The sequence below is a fragment of the Notothenia coriiceps genome, unplaced genomic scaffold (genome assembly GCF_000735185.1).
Source record: "Notothenia coriiceps isolate Sejong01 unplaced genomic scaffold, NC01 NC01_scaffold00024667, whole genome shotgun sequence".
NCBI classification, from domain to species: domain Eukaryota; kingdom Metazoa; phylum Chordata; class Actinopteri; order Perciformes; family Nototheniidae; genus Notothenia; species Notothenia coriiceps.
In genome coordinates, this window is record NW_011357368.1 from 8,355,987 (window position 1) to 8,381,212 (window position 25,226).

The 25,226-nt window shown below is 38.9% G+C and overlaps 2 protein-coding genes across 5 annotated transcripts in view; both read left to right on the forward strand.

Annotated features, from left to right (window-relative positions):
• The window catches only part of tmem108 (transmembrane protein 108), a 75,851-nt gene extending 61,565 nt beyond the window's left edge, over positions 1 to 14,286 (forward strand). For both annotated transcript variants that reach the window (XM_010782645.1, XM_010782644.1), the window contains 3 exons: positions 8,392 to 9,567; positions 10,254 to 10,405; positions 11,958 to 14,286. In XM_010782645.1, coding sequence (XP_010780947.1) covers positions 8,392 to 9,567; positions 10,254 to 10,405; positions 11,958 to 12,077 — 1,448 coding nt within the window. In that variant the 3' untranslated portion in view covers positions 12,078 to 14,286. The remainder of the gene's footprint in view (positions 1 to 8,391; positions 9,568 to 10,253; positions 10,406 to 11,957) is intronic.
• Positions 14,287 to 15,767: 1,481 nt separating this feature from the next.
• Positions 15,768 to 19,751, forward strand: cdv3 (carnitine deficiency-associated gene expressed in ventricle 3). 3 transcript variants are annotated; one of them, XM_010782646.1, is made up of 5 exons: positions 15,768 to 16,203; positions 16,901 to 16,977; positions 17,299 to 17,435; positions 17,800 to 17,962; positions 18,044 to 19,751. In XM_010782646.1, exons 1-5 carry the CDS (start codon positions 16,018 to 16,020, stop codon positions 18,171 to 18,173), a joined length of 693 nt encoding a protein of 230 aa, XP_010780948.1. In that variant the 5' UTR covers positions 15,768 to 16,017; the 3' UTR covers positions 18,174 to 19,751. The 3 variants fall into 3 exon arrangements, with proteins under 3 accessions (XP_010780948.1, XP_010780949.1, XP_010780951.1); XM_010782647.1 differs by having other exon boundaries at positions 16,904 to 16,977; XM_010782649.1 differs by having other exon boundaries at positions 15,769 to 16,203; positions 16,910 to 16,977.
• Positions 19,752 to 25,226: the final 5,475 nt, after the last annotated feature.

Sequence of the window (25,226 nt, forward strand, 5' to 3'; positions counted from 1 at the left end):
TTTATAATGACGTGAATTTCATCAAGATGATAATGAAGACCCCACCATTACTGATGACCGATGGTGGACTGTTGGTGGGTACGATGGAATCGTATGATATTACCAAATTCCAAATCGATTGCTGACGGAGCAGGATGACGATTGTATTATGGTCATGAAGGTACCTGATGGATTTATGTTGCGTGACTGTAAACACATCGCGATGTCTAACTGTATTATGATCGGGTGACCCAATTGTTATGGTCTGTGTTGCAAACATCGTTGGTCAATTTTATGAAAATTGATGATGACCATTCCGCCCTCACCGATTGAAAGTCATAGGATAATGACAAGTACTGATAGAGATGTGAGTCTAGTTAGTATACAAATAACAATAATGCGGGTTTATAGTTTTACAATGTAAACCCAGGGGAGTCCCTGGAAGTGTCCACATGTCTTATAGTCCATACTGCTTATGCTGTGGACGACCAGGATGAGAAGGGTTGGTACACTTGATCGAAGTGTTGGGTCTCGGTGTAGAATCAAAACCCTAAGAAGGGAAACATCTCCACTAATGTGGTAGTCGACTCCGCACATTCATTGTCCCCAGTAGCGAATGTCCATTGTTGTTTGTCTGTGTCAAGATCACCACCGAACGAACCCACACAAATAGAGGGCTCAACACACCGCACTCACAGGACAGGCCACCCCCCTTGGGTCTGTCTATGGCCACCTGTCAGGACACCGGGGGCGACCTCTGGTAGCAACTACCTCCCGGACCATACCCCACCCTCATCACCTCATTACCGCCCACCCCTCTCGAAGATGTCTACACTAGGACCTCTATTCTTCCCTTTCCCTGAAAGCATTGTCCTAATCCCGAAGGGAAACTTACGGAGGTGTTTAAACAACAGCCAATGCCGGCGGAAGACTTGTCACTTCGAAATAGCCATCTGTAGTCTGCCTTCCCCTTACGCTTTGTTTATGTTGTTTCTGAAGGAAACACGGACAAATGACCCTATTACTAAAATTCGATAATACCTTTCGTCGTTTATTTAGCCTTCCTCTTTAACATTTGTTCCTTCACCAGACCTGCTTCTCCTTGTGGTTTTAACGTCTATGCGTCAAAATTGTGGTTCTGGTAAATGCACTGTACTTATAGAGCGCTTTATCCAGTCTTTAAGACCCCTCAAAGCGCTTTACATACTACATGTCATTCACCCATTCACACCCATTCATACAGAGCAGTGTACCTTACTCTATAGGACCTAGCATTCATACACATTCACACACCGTTGGCCATGCCATCGGGAGCAACTCAGGGTTATTAGTTTTGTAGAAATGGTACAGGTGATAGTCATTGTACTGTAGTAGTTATATATTTTACTTTAATGGTAGAAGTGGTGATATAGTAGGCGTGCCCCTTCTGTTTATAGTGGATCTATTGAAGTGAGTCAGGGCGATAGCGCTCTGTCCAGGCGAGATAATCCAATTTTGCAAGCAGTTAGTCAGACAGCTCTCCATTCGGCCTGCTGATAAAAGGTTTTGTCTGCCTCAAGCTGATGGATCTGATCTATTTCTGAGAGCAAGTCAAAGCTTCAAATTAAAGGTTCGGATCACCTTCTACAAATCTCCCCATTTAAGGCTTACGATTACTTTTGATTTGGGTCTGTCAGCCTTTTTCCTCCAAAGTGAGATATGAATTCATTTTGTATTAGGAATCAGAGCCATTATGTGTGCACCAGTATGATGTGATAAAGGTTCATTGGTATTCTGATGAGCACTGTAGATAAAGCCTTCTCCATTTGCCCTGAGGGATTTGGGGAGAATCCCATGGTGGGTTGTCGGCTGCTGTGAAGTGGTTGTGATTAGCATATAAGAGGCTCAGTGTGGTCCACTGAGGTTCCGGCTGGGTGGTGTGGAGGATATCCTAATTATAGCCAGGTTATGGTCAATGCTGGGCTGCCAAACAATCAGTAATGCATGTTTATCCCATTCATTAATGAGGTGGAACATTTTAAATGTTAAGTTCATATCTTATTATTGTATTAAAAATAACTTAGCCATCGTTTTTCTATCTTGCTAAAGGGCACAATGACATAGCTGTTTAGTTGTGTAATTTATCATTTAAATAATAATAATAATAATATTTTTTTATCTGCAGTCCCTTGAACTAGACAATAAGTTTGAAATTAAGTAATTTTTATATTTTAAAGCTTGCAAAGAAGTAATTAAACAAGAACATGAATTTAAGTAAATAAAGTATACCTCTATTTTGTAACTTATCCAATACAGGTTTTTCTCACTGTGTTGTATTCCTTCTTTTATGCATTTAACCTTGGCTAGATTGTCATTGCCTTGATGCATTTGGTTCCCTCTACGTATACAGTTCTTCCTTTATCCCTGTCATGCTGCCTGAGCAGGGAGATGACAGAGCAGTTACAGTTCAGAAGTACAGCCTGAACCGTCACGAGCCTTATTGATGGATGATTTTGCAGCTCCTATTTTTGGCTTCCTGTAGAGCATCCAATTCAAATATTGCCAATGCCAGCTGCCTGCTGATGATGCGACACAACGGGCCTCGCTCCAGCACTATGCTTCACTGGCAGATTGTCACATGTAAGCTACAACGTTCATAGCATGTAGCATGAGGTGACCCCTGGAAAGAAAGATAAATGTCCAATCCTCCATGGCGAGTAGCCCCAAGTACCACCCACTAAGTGCTCCAGTATGATTGATTAGTGCTCCGTAAGCCATGTGGTTATTCTCAAATGAAGTCCTGATGTATCCATGGCATAAGTTTCATGCAAAATGTAATCAGCAGAAGTAAATGTATTTTTGTTTTTTTCACCAGTGTAACTTTAGATTTAGTGGCAGCCGCTCTGGCCAGTGTCTTCTGACATTGAATCTAACAATGAATGATTGGTGGGACAAAGCCTGCTTTGGATCAGTTCTCAGGATCCTGCTTTGCAACATGATTTATTGATGTCCCTGATGGCATCAATGGAGGACTTCAACGAGTGTCACCAGCTTCCTATGCCTTCAAAAGAGCCCTAATTCAGCATGTTTTCCTGCATAAATTGCCCCTCCCTCCATCCATCCTAAGCTTCGGTAATGGGAAACAGGGGCATTAGTCAAATAAATGGGGGCATGATCTCACAGTAATTTCACCTGGAGGTTGTTTGTCTCCATCATATTAGCATGTTCTATTATGATGTGATCAGCAGGGTGATATAGATCGTAAAGCCAACAGGTTGGTGTGAGTGATAACAGTGTAAGCTGTGTGTTGCCTTTCGTTCCAGGAAAATATGAATACCTTTGTTTCAGTGTCATCGTTTTAATGTAACACACTAATACAGAATGATGTTGTTCACCTACTCCTTCCCTTCTCATCAATACTCAAAAAGCAATGACTCTTTGTGTGGGTGCTTGAGAAAAACATATTATGTCCAGCCAAAAACAGCACAATGGTCAATAACTCATGCTAGTAAACGAGTAGACAAGACAGAGCAAGACAATGTGCTCTCTATATTTTCCTTTCCCTCACAACTTATTTCCTTTTGAGTGTCCTTTTTTCCCCTTGGTTTAATGTGTCGAATCCAACCTCTTTGCTTTTGTTAATGTCTGATGTAACACCCACACAACTCCCTCTCTTACCCCCTACTATATCTCTGGCCTCCTCGTAGCACATTTTCCCACCCTGTCGACCTCGCTATTTTTCCTCTTCTCCATCCAATTTTGTCATGTTCTTCCGAGTGCTTCAACTCAATAATGGATGTTCATAAAGCTCAATTCGCTTCTCGGGCCTTTTCAATCATTTCTGTAGTTAATTCACTCGCTGTGCCTGCTTCCCCACTGCAGTCTTTGCGGAGGCCGGGCTCTCTTTCTGCGTGCACCCTGCTTACGTTCTCACTCCATCAGCCACAGCCGGTGTGAAGAGTTACACCCATTTTGCCTCAGTGTGTAACATGAGGCGCTTTCACACCGCAGTACTTTTCCCACAAAGGTTCATCAGAACAGATCGCGTTCACACCGGAATAAATCCCTGAGGGAGGATTAGGCAAATTAAGCTGCTGACGTCACTTCTTCTTCTTCTGCTTTGGGTTTACTGGCAGGCCGCAAACAACTTCACGGCGTATACTGCTGCCCAAAATCCCCGAAAAATGGTGGCTTCACAACACTTTTTTTGAGTTTTACTGGGCGTGGTTTGCAATCCGCCCAGCCAATCAGAAATATGGCTCTTTTCTCACAAGAGAGCCGCATGAGAGTCCCTGCTCTCTAGCAGGGACGGAAAAGGGGGTAAAAAGGTTCTCATGAACTAATTTTAGTTCCGGCCCTTTTTGGTTTGAACGCGACATATTTTTTAAGTCAAAACATATGGATTTGCTGTTTACAAAAAACAACCGTATGACTACATATGCAGAAGTGTATTATTACACTGGACAGGTAGGAAAAATCTCCTTTGTTATTAAGAATTATCCGTTTTTTTGTTGGAAAGTCTCACTTTTCTTTAATAGTGACTCCAAATCAATCCAGCATCTCTTTATATTAGATTCTAGTCCAGCTTCTATCCAACAATAATATATTTTTTAATTAAAAAAAAAAAAAAAATGTAATACCTGCCTTTTGCAATCGCTAACATGGAGGCTATTGAACATTTTCCACACGTTGCTTTTTGTGATTTTTGCAGTTTAAGGCACCACATAACTGCTCAATTTAAATCTCTCATAAGCTCTCAGGTATTAATTTTCTACCCCTCCAAATCAAGTGTGACTCACTCATACTACACTTTGAGTGTATTGCCTTGATTTTATGACCCTTTATAATGGGAATAATACTAAAGTTAAACAAGGAGTATCATTGCAGATTCAGAGGGGCAGAGTGTGTAATCCTCACTATTTATTCAGCAGCACTAATGAAAATAGGGCAATCAGAAGTCTAAGCTGAGCGCAAGCTTACTTTAAAAGCAGATTCTTCCTTTTAACATTTTAGATATGAATTTTAATAAAATATGATTAGATAAAATTGCAAAGTTCCAAAAAGACTGTATAATGTCAATGTTGGTTACAGATCACACGTCATATTATCCGTTTTCCAATCGTTTCAGATAAATCATTTTCCTGTTTATGTGTCTTCCAGAGGATTTGGATTCTGATATGACTTTGTTTGTTAAGGCAGACTGGGTGCTATCTTTTATTCAGTAGAAGCAGAGTGTCGGGTTGCCAGGTTGTGACAGCCAGGTTAAGGTACTGATTGAAGGTATGATTGAAACAAAACCATGGTGTGGATGGCATTGTCAACATCCTAGCTCTTGATTGACCTCTAACCAGTATTTTTTGCCCTGAAGAACATAATTATTTCTCTACCTTGCTTGAAAACGTCAAGATTAACATTACACATAGATATTTGGAGTACCTTTTGTTATGTTGTATAGGCATATTAAATGACGTTTGTCCTAATGGAACCACTATTTACACATTACCAACGATCAGCAGCTTGGGTTTGTCCCTGTTCCATTTCCCTGCCTAGGATCCTCTTAAGAGGGACAAGCAGCCATAAATCAAGGATGGCCATGTGTGTTATCTCCTCAGATATGAGTCTGGAGTGGGCTCCGTGGATTAGAGACGTGACAGGCTTGGTTAATGGAAGACAGAGCCTGGACCCTCTATCCTGGTAGTACGTGTGATTGAGTATGGAGGAATATGGTTAATGATTCAGAGGCTCAGTTTAAATAGTCAGTGCTTTGGGGGTTCTGCCAAGATGTATTTTAAACCCCCCGATTAACAAAGAGGATGGAGAGGCTTTATATGTCAAAGAAATTTGAATTTGCTTATATTGACCGTTGCCTGGTCTGCTCCCTTTTCTTTCAACACGTTCAACGGATTTCCTTTCTCACATATTCCCCCATCTCTTACTCCTCTTCCTCTCTTGGTAATGGAAATTGGGTTTCCATAGATACTGAGCACCATAGTTAAACGATGGACACGACATCTGGGTCAGATCGGTGGCTTGAGAATATGTGTTTTCTATGACTCTTGGTTCTTGGGGGTTTTATGAATGCCTAAACAAAGACGTTTTCTCTCCCAAGGCATCGAATGCAGAGCTTTTATTTTTCATTGTCTATTATTTCATACAGAGCCCTGAAGCTTTTTTTGTCATAAGCAGTATACCCATTCAGGCCAATGGTGTGTGTACATCTGTGTGAATATTGCTTGTTGGAACAGCTACATTTGGTATGGTATGGTTGGGCAATGTCACGAAAAGGTTTTTTGACATGCACATATCAGGGAACATCTTCATGCTCTCAAATAGCTTTTAAAAAAAAAAAAAATTTCTAATTTGAGTTGCTAGTCTCTAATTAATGCCCTATATGTAATGTTTCAGTCAGTATTATTAAAGAAATAACTCTGGCGATATTCTTAATTTTTCTTATTTTAAAGGGGACCTATCATGCAAAATGCACTTTGTGATGTCTTTTCTACATAAATATGTGTCCCTGGTGCGTCGGGAAATTCACGCAGCGTCAGAAAAAAAAAACCTCTCTCTTTTCCTCCGTACCCAAATCTTTTAAAAACAGGTTTACAACGAGCGGATACAGATTTCCATCCGCTGTGACGTGTCCATCCGCTGTGACATCGGCGGACCCACAGAAAGTTGCTATCAGAAACAATGCCTGACATGTTTTGGACGTAATCTCGTCTTTGTTTACATTAGCAAGCCTCGCTAACACTCAGAGCTAACCTGTACTGGAGAGCACATGTTAAAAAGCAGGAAATAAAAAAGGAACTCACCTTGTGATAAACCTGCAAGAGAAAAAGCATTTGAGCTCCATACTATTTCAGAAATAATCCTTGACGTGGTCTAAACAGGATGGCGTTTTATCACAACCGAATTTAACTTTATCTCCGGTAGAATTCTGATCAGGCATTAGCTCCGCCTCCTCTTTTTTTTTTTCAAGCTAAGGACCCAAGATCCGCGTTTCTCTAACAGGGCTTCAAAAGAGGGGTTTGAGCAGTATGAGGCATGGCTACAATGGGTGATCTGTTTGGTATTTTGAAAAAAAAACTTCACAGACATGTTTTGTATAGGTATGGCCCTACAATATATTTTTCAAATATAGCATGATAGGTCCACTTTAAACAAATCCTATGATAAAAGCTAAATCAACAATTAATTGATTATAATAAAAGGTCTGTGAATCCATAGCCCCTCTTATTCCAAACAGCTAAATTTTTGCCCATAAATGATGAAAAACACATCAATAAGCCACACAGTTGCACTGGGAGACATGTTCCTACATTACCATGATCCCACACGCTGTGGTTTAATTTGAGTAACTCCTACATTCACTGTCCTGCAGCTATAAACAGTCAGTAGAACACAAAATCGGTCAACTCCGAACCTGAAAATAGACACTATTTCTTTCTGTTTAAGTAAAGTTTGAAAAAGCTACAATGCACAGCTTTTGAAAGAACTACAGAGGATTTTAAGTTGAAATAATTAGCCACAGACAGGTCTGAGAGTGTTGAGACACCCTAATGGATTATTTGCTTTTGTCTTTTCATTGGATTTTTTGAAAATTAGTCAAATATAGAATATTACCAGCCTCCTCCTTTAAGCTATATACCAATAATGGTTAAGATTGAATTGAATATGTGTCAAAATAACCTAGAAACTTGTGGTATTATTTAACTGATTTCATGATGTTCACCAACTTGGTGCAAAAACATGCTACATAGCGTTATTTAGACAGAAATTGATAGTGTTAGCTTTTGTTACAGCATGTTCTGTTCTCAGATGAAGGAATAGACGTGAGAGCTCCGCTAATACGTCACATTAGCTGTGTTTAACAGTGTCAATAAAGGATGGAGGAAACGGGGCGAAGTGGAAATTAATAAGCCTTTGCACGTTCCTCCCATTACGACTTCCTTGCTGTCTTGATAACAATAGATAATAATAATAATTGAACCAATATTCCCAACAGACAACTGCTAATGGCTTGTCCCTACAAAGCCTCCTTATGAGATTCAGTTGAGAAGGTGAATGTGTCAGCTTTTCTGAGATGGTCTTAGCATGTTAAGTGGGCTATTTGACGCAATTACTGTCAGAAATGCACTAAGTACTGGAAATTATTATTAAGCGAGGAGATCCTGTGTTTTAGATGCATGGGTACCGATGAGTACACATAGTGGAACTCGTCTAGTAAATAATTCAGTTATACTATGTGAGTGACAAACAGCGGTTCAGTAGATTAAAGGCGGAGAAGCATAATGAAAGTAAGACAAGTACACAATTTATCCTGAGCAATCATTTTGGGCTACTTCCTTGAGAGGAATCATCTTAAAACAGACACATTTAAAGTGAAATAATCCAACAATTCTAATCACAAGCTTTCTCTCTCTTTCTCCACAGGTGTTCTAGCATTCCTAGCACTGCCAGTAGGGCTGGTGTCATCAGCACAGGAGCTGTTCCTCAGCCAGAAACCCCAGGTCTCCATGGCAGCCGCCCACATTAGCCCCCTTTCTGCCCCTGAACCTCCCCCTGTGGACTGGCATCAGGAAGGCTCCAGTAGCGGGGAATGGGCATCCAAAGGGCGCACTCATTCGTTAAACATTATCCTCCCTACTGTCACCATCCATCCTTTAGCCTTACTTCAAACCACCCAAACGGCTAGCCTGGCTCATGACAACCCACCCGTTAATGATAAAAATACAGTCCCCCCAAACACTGTGAGTACTTCTAGTCATGTGAATCAGCCCCTGGAGCCGAGCTCTGACGTTGTGAACCAAGGCCACATGCACAAATTGGTAAGGGTACCTCAAGCCCATAACCCAGTTTCTGACGGCACTAAGCAGGCCAGCAGCACAAGCAGCAGCCCTAGATCTCCTAGCATAGCGGCCCCAAATATAGCCTCACAGCCTCAGAAGCTGAGTTTGGATGAACACACTGACTCAGATCACGCCCCCTTTTCCTCTTCATCGGGGAATGCTGACCCTTGGTTAAAAGTTTGGGAGCATGCTCGTGGTGCCACCGAAATGGCCAGACACCACACTATCACCCTGAGGGAGGTGCACGGCGTGAATGAGCCCCCCACAGCCCCGCTGTTTGAGGCGACAGAAATGTCTGTGTCTGTGACCCCTGTCCACAGCCCACCTGAGAATCTAACTTCCACTGCGTCCACTCTAGCGCTCTCCACTGGGCTCAGCCTCAGCACACAGATTCCAACCATCATCCCAAACAACCTCACTGCACCCAACGAGACCACCACTGTGTGGGGTCAAGGTAACGGCACAGACAATGCCCCTCTTGCGACCTGGTTAGGGAACGTAACTGCACATGGAGGGCTGCTCTCTAACAGCAGCTCAGTTGAGGAGGGGAATGCTCAGGGGAACAGCTCCGAGCCCCCCTCTACAGCCAGTGGGAACTTCCTGAACAGGCAGGTGCCCGCCACGACCGAGGACCCCTGGATGCCCGGCAACAGCTCAGGCCCCACCATTGACTCCCCGATGTCCCGTTTCACCATCTGCCTCAGCCGGATGGACATTGTGTGGATCGTGCTGGCCATCACTGTGCCTGTGTCCTCGTGTTGTAAGTAATGTTAGAGCAACTTATAAAAGAGGAAATTATTTAATTATCATAACAAATATCTATTCCAAAGGTTGTTAACATATTTGGAAGTAAGCATATTTGCCTCAGTTATAAGATTTAGAGGGAAAAAATACAAACCACTCTCACAATCAATCTAACCTTGGACAGAAACTCTACGAAGATAGCAGACAAAGCTCTATGTCACAGTGGAGTCTATTTTTTTTATTAAAAGCTGTAATTCATTCATTTCATACTCTCATTTCCCTTTATCCTTCCTGGTTTACACTTGAGTTTAATTACATAATAGTAATTTTTATCGAGAGCTGCACCTGAGGCAAAACAATTGTTTAGCATTTTGATCTGTTCGAGATGGAGAAATAAGGATTTATTACTCTTTGATAAGACATTATTTTCTTTTATGATTCCTGAAAATGTCTTATAACTTTGTTGTTTGCGACAGGTCAAAATGACAACAAGGCACACCACCAGTAGTCTTCTCACACTGTATATCAGGGTGGTATCTTTCCCCTTCGATCACAGTTCCTTGCAACAGTAGCATGTTGTCATGAAACATGCCTTGCCTACCTGCTCAGCTGGTGTGGGCGCTTTCAGAGGCTATTTGAAGCAGCATCTCTTACAGTCTCTGTACTAACCCCTCATTTTCCTTTCCTCTCCGCCCGCTCTAGCTGTGCTTTTGACTGTGTGCTGTATGAGGAGGAAGAAGAAGTCATCAAGTCAGGAGAACAACCTCAGCTACTGGAACAATGCCATCACCATGGACTACTTCAGCCGGCACGCTGTGGAGCTGCCCAGAGAGATACACTCTCTGGAGAGCGAGGTATAAACTACTGGCACACTCACTCTATTAGTGTACAGCTCTACACACAGAAGTTGAGGGACATTTATTTGACATTTCACCATCAGTCAGCAGAATGGTTTTAATGAGTGTGGAAACAACAAGAGAATCCATGTTCAATGTCCTCGCAGCCTGCTGAAGCAATGCGCTGTATTACTAGGATTTACACAGATGCTATTGGGAACAAGCTATTAAGATTAATTTGTTAGTTTTTAACATCTAGTAAATGGATTTCAAAGTGTGACCCGATTCAGTATACTGTTATTACAAATGCAGGATGCTGCTGCTAAGAGGATATAGCAATGTTATTCAATTTAATTAAAACAAATTTGTAAACCTTATACCAGCAAATATCTTTTGACAAGCTGATAACATTTGATTTGTGGAAATAACTGGTTTTGAAATGACATGATTATAATTGGATTTTTAGACTGTTTAGAGTGTTTGGGGAAAAAAAGCATTAGGTATATAATATTTTCGAGCAGAATGACATACCAGGCAGCATAGATGAGGCTTTAAAATAACATTTAGATCATCATTGAAGAAAAGAAAGTACAGAATATATAATTGACAATTTACAGTGATAAATCAAATCTGAAATTCGGTGATTGCTTCGTTGCGGGTGGCAGATCAAAATGTTCCTTAGCAGGTTTTATTCTGCAGAAGTAACCTTGATTTATTATTTCAGAAACTCTGCCTGCAGTCCTGATGATGATTTCTTAGATTTCTGCTCATTTCCAAATGATTTTGGTCAATATAATACTGAGAAAATAACAGCACCACCTTAGTTTTTATTGCATCATAGTGCCACCTGGTGGGAAAGATAGTATATAATACCTCGCTATAAAATAATGGGTCTACTTCCTCTTCTTCACCATATCATTTTGACTGACCATTCTTTTGTTCTATTTGCATGTTTTTCTATCACCAACTCCCCAGTGACCATTTCACTGTGTCTCTTTTCTTTTATTCCCCATCCATTGCTCAATTTGCATCTTTTTACCATCTTTGGGGGCGTCAGGAGAGGGATGCTGAGGTTGGATCTTGTGTAGGGTGCCCCTGGTGACCCCCAGGTGTTGTTCTTCCACTGCTTTTCCTGGCTCTTTAGAGCAGCATAGCTCCCCGGGTGCTTTAGATGAATGACAGTGCTCCAGGAGAAATGATCATAAACCCTAAATTACACTGTTAGTTTGATTGGATCTTAGTGATAAAATGACCTCATTTGGGCTGTAATTCAAATCCTTTAGTTTTCACACCTCCTCCTCTTATTACTAAGTCACTCTGTTGTCTTGTTTCTGAGTCATCCCTCCCTTTAACATCTTCCCTGTTCATCTAGATATCTTTGTTCACCATCTCATTAAAAGCCCCAGGCTGCACCAAACCCATATGTTATTCTGTTCTCTTTGACACTGCTCATTGCCTGTAGGGTGATTAGATACAGTAGACTGCAGTGTATGCCCTAAAGTATGAATCACGAATCACAGCTTTTGTCAACCACCTGCGTTAATCTTTTTTTCTGCGTGTGCATTTGCAGGATCATGACACTTGTCTCCCCCCGAATGGAGACTACAGCAGCAGCAGCAGCGTCGTCCTGGTTAACCCTTTCTGCCAGGAGACCCTCTTCATCAACAGAGACAAAGCTTTTGCCATGTAGAGACAGAAAAAAAGAGACACTGTCTGATTCTCCACTCATACTCCCCCTGCTGTCTATTTTATATAGTATGTGGTAAATATTCAGAGACTTTATACTGTATATGACCAACACAAAAAAGAGGCACCCTGAAAGAGTAGTGATGTAAGCAGACACTGTTTACTATGAGGATGCCCCTGCATATTTTTCTGATGTACATTTTCTACAAAAGGCTTAATTGTGATAAAAGGTTTTTATTGTCTTTATAAAATACAGAGTATATGTGGTTTTGTTTCATTACAGTGGCTTGATGGTGAGTGCACTGCAGATGTTGCCATGTGAAATCTGCTTGAGAGAGAACCGTGACATGAAATCTTAGAAGCTGTTCTTGGTATTTTTAATTTTCTTTTAGAATGAATCCTAAAATACTTATAGCCTGATTAACTTGAATATAGCACCTACGTTCTTGGGGGGGAAACAGAGATTTGTGTCAAAATACTGTATGTAAGATCAGGGCCCATATTTATCAAACTGAGAAATACATTTGGGAATCTGAAAAAGATGGAGGGAAAACGCTTTCATCAAGTTATTCACAGCAAAATGTGAGAGTAACCTTCAAGAGAAGCTCTGAAGTGATCACATGATTAACCACATGAATACTGTTAGCCAATCAGAGACACGGTTCCCTCTACTGTTCATCTGCCCCATTGTTCTGCTTATTTTATTCCTTACATTTTACTGTGCAATTTCATTAAAATAACAACAAAATATATTTGTATTACATGTGTGATATTACTGATACTTTGTGTAAAATGATTTAGTTGCCAAATTATGAGTAAAAGAAAATCAGAAAAATAAAAGAACAATAGAAGAAAAAAACAAAATCAAACATTTAAATGGCTATTTTAGATATTTGTTACAATACCAATCAGTATTGTGGGTTTAAAACGGGTTTTTAGATATATACAGTATAGACATATACTGTATGATACATTTGGGTTAAGAAGTCGGATGAAGTTAACTCGAATACTTACTGCTAAGTTGAGAAGGAAAGTAATTCTGCTGCTGGTAGACAAGGTACATCAGAGAAATAATTATACAACAAGGAGTTTGGTACATCATTAGTAACAAATACAAATATTAAAGTCAAAACGTTTTCCTTTATCAGTTTGATAAATAAAGGCCTGATTTTGAAGGTTTATTTGGGCAGTTTATTTTGGTGACTTGGAGTCTACAACTAGCAGTTTTTAGAGACGTCAATCAAATGAAACTGACTTAAAATATTGTTCACCCTCTTGTGTCACCAGCTTCTCTTAAGAGGGACCACATAGATGTCTTAATTCCTTCTGTTGACCCTTTATATATATAAATATCAGTATGTGTGTGTGCCCTGTTTGTGCATGTAAGAGGACTGTGTGAGTACGGATGAGTATTGTGCTGCCTCCCTTTACCAAATATCACTGTTACTTTATGTCACACAAGGCTTTGTATTTCTTTCAGCTCAGTTATATCTGTTTCTCTGTGTGTGTGTGTGTGTGTGTGTGTGTGTGTGTGTGTGTCTGTTTGTCAGTGTCGTGGAGTGGTTACTGGTTATAGCCCAGTTTGAGAAAGAATTTCTCAGTGCTGTAGGAAACTATTAGACCAACGTTGCTACTGTAAATATGTCCCTCCATATATAATGTGTTTGTCCATCAATGCAAACTATGTTTGTTAAAATGTTGAATGATTGTGAGTTAGTTGCTGGACCACATAATGTGTTAGAGGCTGTCAATAATTTCTTGACCAATAAAAACGCTGAGATAAAAAAGGTATGCTGAATATTTGCTGGGAGCACATACAGAGGCAGTTTGATTATCAAAAAAGATTGTTTAATTCTTTGTTTGGTTATACAACATGTGGTCCTTCTATCATCTGTTTTTATGTTTGCATCGCTGCAGTTTTATTCAATTATCGATGCTGCCTGCCTCTATCGTCGCTAAAGATTATCTGCATTATGAGATGTTGTTCTGAAATCACTGATCCAAAAGGAGAAGATGAATAACACGATTAAACATATTGATATTTCCTGCATTGGATGCTCACAGCTGGGCTTCTTGTTTTGCACGCTCAAAAGTGGATATTTTACAAAACGTTCAGTGGCACGGTGGAGCAGTGTTAAACATTATGTATTTTTTGTACTGTAGTATACACTGTACTTTTTACTGCTGGGCAATAAAACTGAAAAAATACCTGACTAATTTGTTTGTCTGATTAATCCTCTTTAAAAAAAATGTAATCATTGTTTCCTCATATTGCCAAGCAGACGGTCAGGAATTATTTGATTTGTTTTTAGATATCATTACTTGTTTATTATATAACAAAGCAGTCTTGCCGACCACAGCACATCCATTGATGCACTGTTCTGGAATGTTCTCTTTGTTCACCAGTTCCGCACGTGGTCAAGTCACCCCCAGCTCTGGGTATATAACGTCAACAAACCTGTCAACAAACCTGCTTTCCTACTGAGAATATCATTTCAAATCTTGAAAAATCTGAGAGTTTAGCTTTTAAAAGTATCTTTATGACCATTTAAAAAAAAAAAGATTGACCCTACGTAACTGGCCTTGTGAGGTTTTGAAAGTTAAGTCCAAATACATGAAGGATTTTATTTTCTTCTGTTTAAGATGAGATGTATTCAAATTTGTGTCAACTATACAGAGTTCCTTATTGAGCCTATTATTGCATTCAATCAGATGTGTTCTTGTTTTGTAACTAAATCATCTTGGTTACAAAAACAAATGAAATTGGAATTTTTAAAATGCTACATATGTTAAAACCATGCAATCATGTGAACGTTAAGCTTTCTATCATAGTTAAACTGGGCAGTAATTAATTACAGGTTACAAACATAACACACTTTATTCTCTCCCTGTTAAAGCAGTCCAACATCTCAGCGGGAAATCTCACGGGCATTCCTTGAATTAACACTTTCAGCCTCTGTCTTTGGGGGAAATATTTAGAGTCCCCTGTGCAATGAAAAATATTAATAGAAAAAACGTTTTGTCCCTTTGACCACAACATACCTAATCAAAGACACTTTTTGAAGCCAGTTACTTCCTCAGCACAGCATCTTATGGCTATACAGTATCTATTAATTTAACCTTCATTCAGCCCTTATATAATAGCTTATATGTTGTGAATTGTGTTTGTATGTAAATATGTCTTAATGTGTCCTATCTGGATGTGATAATGATGTGTTTTAATATCCTTGATTTTGCACATGCCAACCAAACACTAATGTCAGCCTTTTTCTCATGCAAAAAGTACAAGTATTTTTATCTTTTTACTATTGAAGTCCTTTTATGCCAGGGAAAAAGCATGACATTTTAGGAATTTCAAATGTATACATGGTAACTCAAAAGTATTATATGTCAAGTCACGATTGTATGATATTACATAAAAAATAACAATCTTTAAAGTAGAATTATAGTCATGGCTTTGTGGTAAATGTCTTAAAATACTAAACAATGACTTAAAGCTAAAAAGTCTTTAAAGTAAAAATGTTATTTAGTACATTTTTTTTATTATTATTTATTCAAATGTAATTGAACATCTTTTTGCATTTGGTATTAGTATTATTGTTTAAAAATAAAACATGAAATGAAATATCATGAGAAAATTGTGCCTTTATTTTTTGCCCTGTAACGTTTCCGGTTCAGGATCGGAGTGTTTCCGGGTTACGGTACAGATTTGTCAAATAGTCCGTGCATGGCATGGTTGTCAGGATAGCCATCGATTCAACTAGGTATCAGGGTGGACACTTTTTTTTTTTTAATCAGCCTTTAACAGAAGTTAAACCGTCAGAATTAGGAGTCAGTCTATCCTTTCTGTCAGTTTAAACGGCTGTCCACACTCTCGAAGAGCAGAATTTTTTTTACATTTGTCATTGCTCGGTTAGCTAACAAGTTAACGTTGCTCTTTGAAAATGGCGGATCTACCACCAGAGAAAAGCCTGGACGATTTCTTTGCCAAGCGGGATAAAAAGAAGAAGAAAGAGAAAGGAAAGGGGAAGGAGTCCATCCCTGGGCCTACGTCAGGAGTGATTAAAAAAACCAAGAGAGAGAAGGAAAAATCTACGAAAACCGACAACCAAGACCAACAAATCGAGAAGGTAATGTTAAGCTACGTTACGCTAGGTAACTTTTTTTGCCTTAGCGTCTTTTACCGGCGTCGTGTCAAATCTTCCACCCTCCGTCACAACCTGCTTCCTGTTTCAATTTAGCTTGCTCGCCGTTATCTTTTTCTACAATATGATAGAGCCACGCACTTTATATATTCAACATGGAGGGAGAAAACGCCGGTTGCTAGATAGCATATGGTCTCCCCTGGCACACATTCTGACGTATACGAAATTAAGCACGACACGCCTTAAGCGCATTTTTTTAATAATCTTAGCTTTGGTTTTTTGACAAATCTAAACGTTAATGGTATCGTTAAATACCAACTTACAGTTTAATATAGTGTTAAGGCCTTGTGGGTGCTTTTTAAAGCTGTCATCCCTCTTGAATCGTGGCTGTCCACTAGGCCGAGCCGCCATTTGTCACAAAATATACGTGGTTGACAGTCTTATATGTTTGAAATAACACAATACAAATCACGTAAAGCTTTATCATCTTGTATAAGGTGTATATATCGTGTCATAGTGGTGTAATGTTGACCCCACACCAGTATAACCCGTGTGACCATTTCTTGGGAAGCCCTGGCCAGATAGCAGATGTTTTTATCAAAGAACAGCCCCTCAATAATACGCTTTACAAATATGTATATGTACTTTGTTGGGGTGAGATTTCATGCATCCTTCTGCCTAGGAGGACGAGGAATGGAAAGAGTTCGAACAGAAAGAAGTTGACTATAGTGGGCTCCGACTCCAAGCCTTACAGATAAGGTAAGATTAAAATATGTATTTAGTTGGTCTAATATGTATTTCGTTGTTGTGACTCCTTGTGCTCATGTTGAGAATTAGGAGTCTAATAAATGCATTTTGCCCTGATTTGGAGATCATATTTTATCCAATTGATGATGTCATGTCTAATTATCAAGCTTAAAGATTTTCCAAAAACTGTTGTCACAATCCTTAGTAAGGTACTAGCATGTGCTTTTTAACCAAATCAATATATCAACCTGTTTTTATAAGCAGATATCCGTTGCACTAAATTAGAGGGGAAATGCATCTTAGATAGCTCAACTGTCTTCTGGTTGTTTGCAGTGACGAGAAGGAGGAGGAGGAGTACGAGAAGGAGGAGGTTGGAGAGGATGGGGAGATCATTCTGGTCAGCGGAGACAAATTCTCTGGTCCCTGGAACAAGTCGGGTGCTCCCCCGCCCGTTGCTGCTGCACCTGTGGGTGAGTAAACCAACGTCATACTGATTTATTTTGAACGGTCAAGAAATGACACAATAAGAAGATGGATAAACCACTGCTTATTAAGAATGCTCTTGTGGTTTTTCCCAACCTTGTCGAGTCATTTACACTGACTGTGCTCCTTTTTATAAGGCTCCTGTTAATTATAGAATACTGTATGGTAATGAAAGCCTATGACAGATGTTTTTTCCGATGTGTTCCTAGCCATACAATTAGTTTTATCAAAAGAAGATCACAGCCTAAAGCAGTTTTAACCCTCTGACCATAGGATTTTTGATGAATTTGCATCTGAAATCATTGTTCTTCTTTTTAACTTGTGTGATTTCTTCTTCTTTTTTTATTACAGAGGAAGAAGAGGAGCCTGAGTCAAAGCCTTCCGGTGTATATCGCCCTCCAGGGGCTCGGCTGACCACCAACAGGCGAACTGCCACCCAGGGACCCCCTGAGATCTTCAGTGACACACAGTTCCCCTCTCTGATGGCCACCGCCAAGCATGTGGAGACACGCAAGTAAGCAGAGTTCAGTGAGAACAATTTGTTTACCATTTAGAAGTTGATGTTTTACTGACGTGATGCATATTTGCGTTTCAGGGACAGAGAAATGGAGAAGACCTTTGAAGTGGTGAGACACAGGAACCGTGGTAGAGAGGAAACAGGTGGGAGTGCCTCGATGCAGCAGTTGCAGCTTGACAACCAGTACGCCATCCTGGGGGACAAGTAGAGACTCCCCCCTCCGTCCCCTGGCCCCTTCAGCACGGTCCTGCCCAGCCCCTCAAGAAAGCCAGCTGTGTGGACTGCAGTCCTGACCGAGCTCACCTTGCCACCATCACCACACTGGTTACTCGTGCACACACACAGCCTCATGTACACACACTCATACACAGCAATACCAACGCACCACATACAGTGACACTCCCTTTAATAGCAACACACTTGACATCCATTCGTTGGCAAAACTGAAGGACTGCTTCTGAAGGGGCTGTTGAAAGAGGGAATAATTTAAAAGGAATTGGTCAAATACACCCAAACGTACAACACTGCAACAGCAACGGCAGATGGCATATTTGTCCTTTGTGGATTGTACTCAGCAGTTGTACGCAACTTTTCTCTGGACTTCAACTTGCTTCGATAAAGCCACAGAGGATAACTTTAGGCAAGATGATTTTACAAACTTCTGTGAAAATATCTATTTTTTTGCAAGATCGTTATAACCCAATCGCACATGGTATTTTGGGGTGTGTTTTTGAGTTGCGGTGGGGGCTTCAGGAGTGGGGATACTACCTCAGCAGCATTGCTGGTGGTGAAGATGTGGACTGAGCTTTTTTTTTTGCTGTGGTGGTGAACGGGGCAAACACCAGCCCCCCCCACGTACAAGCCGGCCATCAGGCTCTTTAAATAAGAAAGTTGAAGCTTTGGTTTTGACACAGGATGATGACGCTCTGCAAAGATCTATGGACAAGAAGCGAAAGGTTGTGGTCCTCATTTAGAATTTCTATATAAAGTGGCCTTACTGATAGAAGAAACTGCTTTGTCATCTAAAGAGAACTTTGCTTGTTGTCTAAAGGGCTGCTGCCTGCCTCTGAATCTCACCACTTTGTGACAAAAAATCATATACACGAAAAAATCTTTCTGTTCAAGAATGTAGTGCTGTTGTAGTATGCCTGCAAATTACAACTACTAACTATCCCTCATATCCACCATTTAATTTAGCTGCCTCCAATTCATTTTGGTCATTCTAGACATAAGCAAAAGAGAAGCTAAGGCCTGTTTCTAATCTGAAAAGGTTATTTTTGGTAACATGCTTTGTTGTGGTTTGACACCAGATGATCACAGATGTTACAGTATCAAGAAAAAATGACAGAAAAAACTTTAAATTCATATTTGTTAAGGTTATTTGGACAAACTGAGTTTGCAGCTTTTTATAATTAAAAGTAAAGTGGTACCTTTCAACCCCAGTTTTAAGACTTTTTTTTTTTTTTTTTAGATCAAGACTTTTCCTCATAAATACATTTGAGTTACAGCAAATTCTATGTAAAAAATCTAACTGTCACCTAACCAACAGTACTATCCACTTACTAAAACAGTGGTACGCCCAGTTAAAATAAAATGAATTTTTACTACAAGCATAGTTGTGTTAAAAAAAGGTGAAGAACTGGATTTATGTTATGTTTTTGTCCTTGTCATAAAAGATGCCAGGGAGTGTTGATCCCTGCTGGAACACTTTGGGTGGACGTAGATAATATTTGTGATGAAAAGAGAAGAGCCAAACACAAAAAATAAAGTGATCCTTGTGACTGAAGTCTTGTCTAAATCTTTAAATGTTGAAAAGGGGGATTTCAGCATCTTTTACAGAAAAGGTTTTATCCGTTTTGTAAAATGAAGGCTTGTATTATCCTGCTATCTCTCCCTTAATCACTTAATTGGTGTCTCATTTTGACCAACCGTTGAAAAATTATCAAAAGTTTAAACTGTATGAAATGACCTTATACCAAGCATATTAACAAATAAAAGAAACTTTTTTTCACACAACAGACTTAAAATGTTTATTTGAAGTCAGCAGTGATTCAATTGTCATTTTAGCCTCAGATTTGAAACCTGTCCAAATGTCAGCCCTTGTGCTGTCCGTCTTCATTTTTGCTCCACCTGAAAAGACGACGATTGACATTTAAAATTATACAACTTTAAATAATTATAAAAGCTATTCGTGGAAAGTGCTGTATATTTTTTTTGTACCTGAGGCACTATATCTGTTGGCTTGAAACCACCACCGCCCGAAAAAGGATGCATGAAAAAAATTGGAGGTCTTTGCTTAGGGGGGGAGGAAGAAAAACGTACAGTTAAATTAGTAAAACATCCTTCGTTGTTCAGCTGCTGTGCTGTCTGTCTAAATTGTGGCTTCACCTGAAAAGACAGTGACTGACATTTACAATTATACAACTGTAAATCACTATAAAAGCTAATTGTGGAAAGTGCTGTAGCCTATAGTTTTTTTTTAACTGAGGCACTGTATCTGTTGGCTTGAAACCACCACCGTCCGAAAAAGGATGCATGAACATAGGCTTCACCTGAAAAGACGGTGACTGACATTTAAAAAATTACACAACATGAAATCAAAAGCTGATGTGGAAAGTGCTGTATAGTTTCTTACCGTAGGCATACTACGCCTTTTCTTGAAACCACCACCGCCCGAAAAAGGCTGAATACTAGGTTTAGCTCTATGTTTCTGAAGGGGATGGGGGGGGGGAAGACAACAACAACAACGTACAGTTAAATTCGTGTAAAACCATCCCAATTTGTTCAGCCTCTCTGCTGTCTGTCTTCTTATTTGCTTCTACTGAAAAGACGATGACTGACAATTACAATTATACACCTTAAAATCCTTTAAAAAGCTAACTGTATTGCATGGTCAATATTTTTTACCTGAGCACTTTCTCCGTTTCTTTTGTGAAATCACAAAAACGTTAGATTAATAAAATGGATGCTAAGAAAACGCTTTGTCTGAGTTCCTTCCTACAGTGTCTTTTTATATAATGATGATAATGTATTATGTGCTGCTTTACAACCCTGCTTTTGTGACCTATTGCTCATGCAGACACTTTTTTTCGATAGCGAAATATTGCAAAGTAAAAAAAGTCTTATATATGAGATAGTGCTGTGCTTTGGTATATTTCATTATATTTGAGTGAGATGTCCCATTTTAATCTGATATACTCGCCAACCACAAGGTGGTGATGGAGCGTATTGATGCCATATAGACCGTATGCCCACAGCACAGACCCGGTTAAACGATGGGATTGTTAAATCACATGGATAACCAAACATAGACCTAATTAAAGTTAAAGTTAAACCAAATATCACTCATAGACAGTTAAAATAACACGAACAAATGTTTGTTTGAAAAAAGTTAATGGAAAAGAAAAGCCACTCCATTCATTCAGTTTATGTTGACGCTGACGTGCGCCCTGGCAGTTAATCAAGCCACCTGTTCAACCAGGTAACGGTATACAGTCACATTTGACTGCTCAAAATAATACAAACAATTGCTTGTTAACTTTGGATGTGTAGATGATTTCTTTGTTTACAAGATACAGGACTAAGTTGCCTCTAGTTAGCACCATGTGTTGTCTGGCTATCTTTTGTAGGCTATTTGTGTTTTATGTGAAGGCTACGTTTGTATCTCCCTGACAGCGATTACGAAACGCACTTCAACTAAACGTTATTTGGTTCCCTTTACCAAGAAGTGAGTTTAATATTTTCAGCTGGCAGTAATAATATATGTTGGTGCTAACACTATATCAGAATTATGATATCCTTATTTTGAGAGGCTTACCATTCTCAGTGCTTTACTAATAGTCAGCTTCTACTGACTATTAAGTACCCTCACTGATCTTGGTTTAGTTGGCTAGTCTTCAAAATACAATTACATTCTTCTGTTGCCATGTTTTTCCACCTACCTCAACTGGCTTTTTGGCCGGCCTTGGCTTTTGCTATGATGATGATATATATATATAGTTAAAATAAATCAATTTTTTAGGTTGATTTCCCGTATTCAATGTATTCATTTTATATTGTGTTGTTATTTTGAATCCCAGTGAATAGGCATTTTTATTAGAGCTTTTCCTCAAACGCTTGCATACATTTCCAGCATCTCTCCCTCACTGGGTCAAACTGGTTTTTTCACTCCTCCAGGACAGAGACCGCGAAAACCACCTCTCTGTAGCCCCTCACAGACCCCCGAAGGACGCACTAAGTAGCTCCAGCTTGTCCCCCTCACATGCGCACTTCCATAACCTCGCACACCGTGAGACCCCGGGCCCCCGGATTTGCCTGTAGGCCTACGCCTGTTTTTAAAATGGTTCTTCAGTTTGTTTAGCTTCTTTGATTAAAAGCCTAAAATGATTATCAGACTAGTTATCGATTTATCTGTATTCTGATCGAGTAATCTACTAATAGTTTCAGTTCTATTTTCATGAAAAGAGCAGAGCCTAACAGAAATAAAATGATCGTTAAGAATGAGGTTGTTACCATCCTGATGGCGGTAATATACTCTCGATCAAGACTTTTGCGATCAAGAAAAATGGTTTTATGTCTGTTGATTTGAGCCCTTTGCTGTGTGTTGTATACATTATATTACTGCTAAAAACAAATGTAATTATTTTTACTTTATCACCATAACAGCCACACATGTATGTACATATAAAACCATGTTAACAGGATTAGTAATTGCTCTTTTCAGATTAGGTGCCAGCTGACATGCAACATCAAATTCGGAACAGTTTCTTACCTGGGTGTCTTCTTCCTCAGCACTTGGAGGAAACCCAGCCGAATTGTCAACATTAGTACGAGTACCAGTCCACTGATGGGGAAAAATTATAAGCAACGCTTTATGGTGAGTACATTACATAGTTAATCAAAAATATCTGAAGTTTACATTTTTCTATGTTAACACTTTGTCTCTGAATTAGTCTCCAAGTCATAATTGTGTCTGTTGCACTTTAATATGAGTCCTGCCTCTCAAATAAACAGTCAGATATTTAATTGTTATTGTACTTCATGATTACATACCTCTGCATTTGGATCAATTGGTCCGGTTTTATTTACCTGAAATAGAAAGTCATTGCACTTAGATAGGAAGTAAAGTGTAACTGTCACTGCAGGAATAATACAAATTGAGACTTCAAAAATATCTGAAGTTTACATTTTTCTATGTTAACACTTTGTCTCTGAATTGGTCTCCAAGTCATCATTTTGTCTGTTGCACTTTAATATGAGTCCTGCCTCTCAAATAAACTGTCAGATATTTAATTGTTATTGTACTTCATGATTACATACCTCTGCATTTGGATCAATTGGTCTGGTTTCATTTACCTGAAATAGAAAGGCATTGCACTTAAATAGGAAGTAAAGTGTAACTGTGACTGCAGGAATAATACAAATTGAGACACTAGATAATACTAAAAATATATATTTAATTGTGTTCTACAACTGCAGAATAATTTAGGCTGTTACACTTCAGTAGAACAATATGTGTTTTATAAAGATAACATGTATCTTAACCCTTGATGTAATTCAAATTATAACATTAAGGTCTGAGGCCAGACTTTGTGGAAAGAATTAATGAAGTGAAATGTTTGAAAACCAAGTTATCAGTGAAAATATATAGGTGTTCAGTCCAGAGACATTTTCTGTGGGCTCAATGTAGTGGCAGCCCCAACCAGAACTTTTCTTTGAATTGAAGATCAAATGTAATCCAAGTCATTCAAACTGTCAAAAGCAGGTGATCCTATTACCACGAACATTTGACTCTCTCACAAAGTCTACCTACCATTGGAGAGCTGGTTGTGGTGTTAAAGCCAGAAGGATTCAGCATTGGTATTTGACCTCCTGCTGGCCACTGGAAATGTGATTTTAGAATGATTAGTTCCAAAGAGTGTTTGCTTGCTATCTGGTTGACAGTTTATTTGCAAAGAAAAATGTACATTTGATAAAAATAAAAAAAACATATATATTGAAATATTAAAAGAAATAGTATCAGTATGATACATTCTGTCAGCCTATCTTCTCTTCTGATCTTTTAAAAACTATGGAAATTAAATGTTTTCTAGTTTAATATAATCTAAGTTTTTTTTAATTAAAATTAAGGTTGCAATATGTATGGAAGCAAAGAAATGTCATTTAGGATTTGTCTTATTACCGGATACAAACATTGTGACATCTAAATATCACATAATTTATGCTATGAAAAACAATTTTTACAAAGAAAACAATGTGTCATGTTTAATAATTCAGCGTTGTAAATTGTAAGTACTAGACAATTTAAAGGCAAAAGTGTTTCAATAAGACAATTGGGTCATATTCAAATTTTTGCTACGTTCTTTGCTACCATAAATTTGAAAACTGCAAAAGTAACATTCAAGTACATTTAAATTACCGTAACGATATCAAAAAGGAATATTAGCAGTATATTTCATCAATTAGTTGTTTCCTTTTTCAGTATTTTCTCCGATTTTACCACAGCAGATTTAGTCAATGCTGCTAGAATAAATCAAAATGAAAGTTTAAAATAATTTGTAGTTCTAAAATTAGAGGAAAATCAGCAGTTTTACCTTTGTAGCAGATGATACTGTGAGAACGAATCCCAGAAAACACAGCAATGTGAGCCCTCGCATGTTGAATGTAGGTTAGCCTCCTGTCCGTACCATACAGTCAATGGTCGGCGCATAACCCAACTTTATAGTATCCATGTCAGTAGGTGGAGTTTGTTTCAGTTTTTGCATGCACAAGTGTTTTGTGTTTCACTTGTAGCTTAACTTCAAAGTCCATTTTACTCATATATCAGCCCTTCTAAGGACACTAACATTTGATTTAAAAAGTGTATTTATCGCTCATCCCATAGAAAATGGTGACATTACTTTATCCACAAAGTCTACCCACCATAAATTACTCTTCTTTTGTTACCCTGCTCATCTTCACCTATCACCTATTTGGATTAGAACAAAAACGTAATCCAAGGACATAACAATGTTTAGATAGTAAGGACTTTGACATTACATTTCAAACATTGCAGCTATAAGATCAATAAGTCACCCCACTTCATGTTGTAAAACGAGTTTAGAGCTTTTTAGCAAATGAGAATTTATATACAGAAAGTTCTAAAATGAAACATAGAATTGTTGTTTGGAGTTGGTTTCCTCCACTTTTATGATCACCAGACTTCCCCTTTCTTCCCCTTTTTATATTTGAATGTATATATTTGTGTATATATATATATATA

Excerpts from the sequence above, each read along its gene's own strand:
- cdv3 (XM_010782646.1), top strand. The coding sequence starts at position 16,018 with ATGGCGGATCTACCACCAGAGAAAAGCCTGGACGATTTCTTTGCCAAG. Across the intron at positions 16,204-16,900 it reads AAGACCAACAAATCGAGAAG|GAGGACGAGGAATGGAAAGA; the intron begins GTAATGTTAAGC and ends CCTTCTGCCTAG. Across the intron at positions 17,963-18,043 it reads AAGCATGTGGAGACACGCAA|GGACAGAGAAATGGAGAAGA; the intron begins GTAAGCAGAGTT and ends TTTGCGTTTCAG.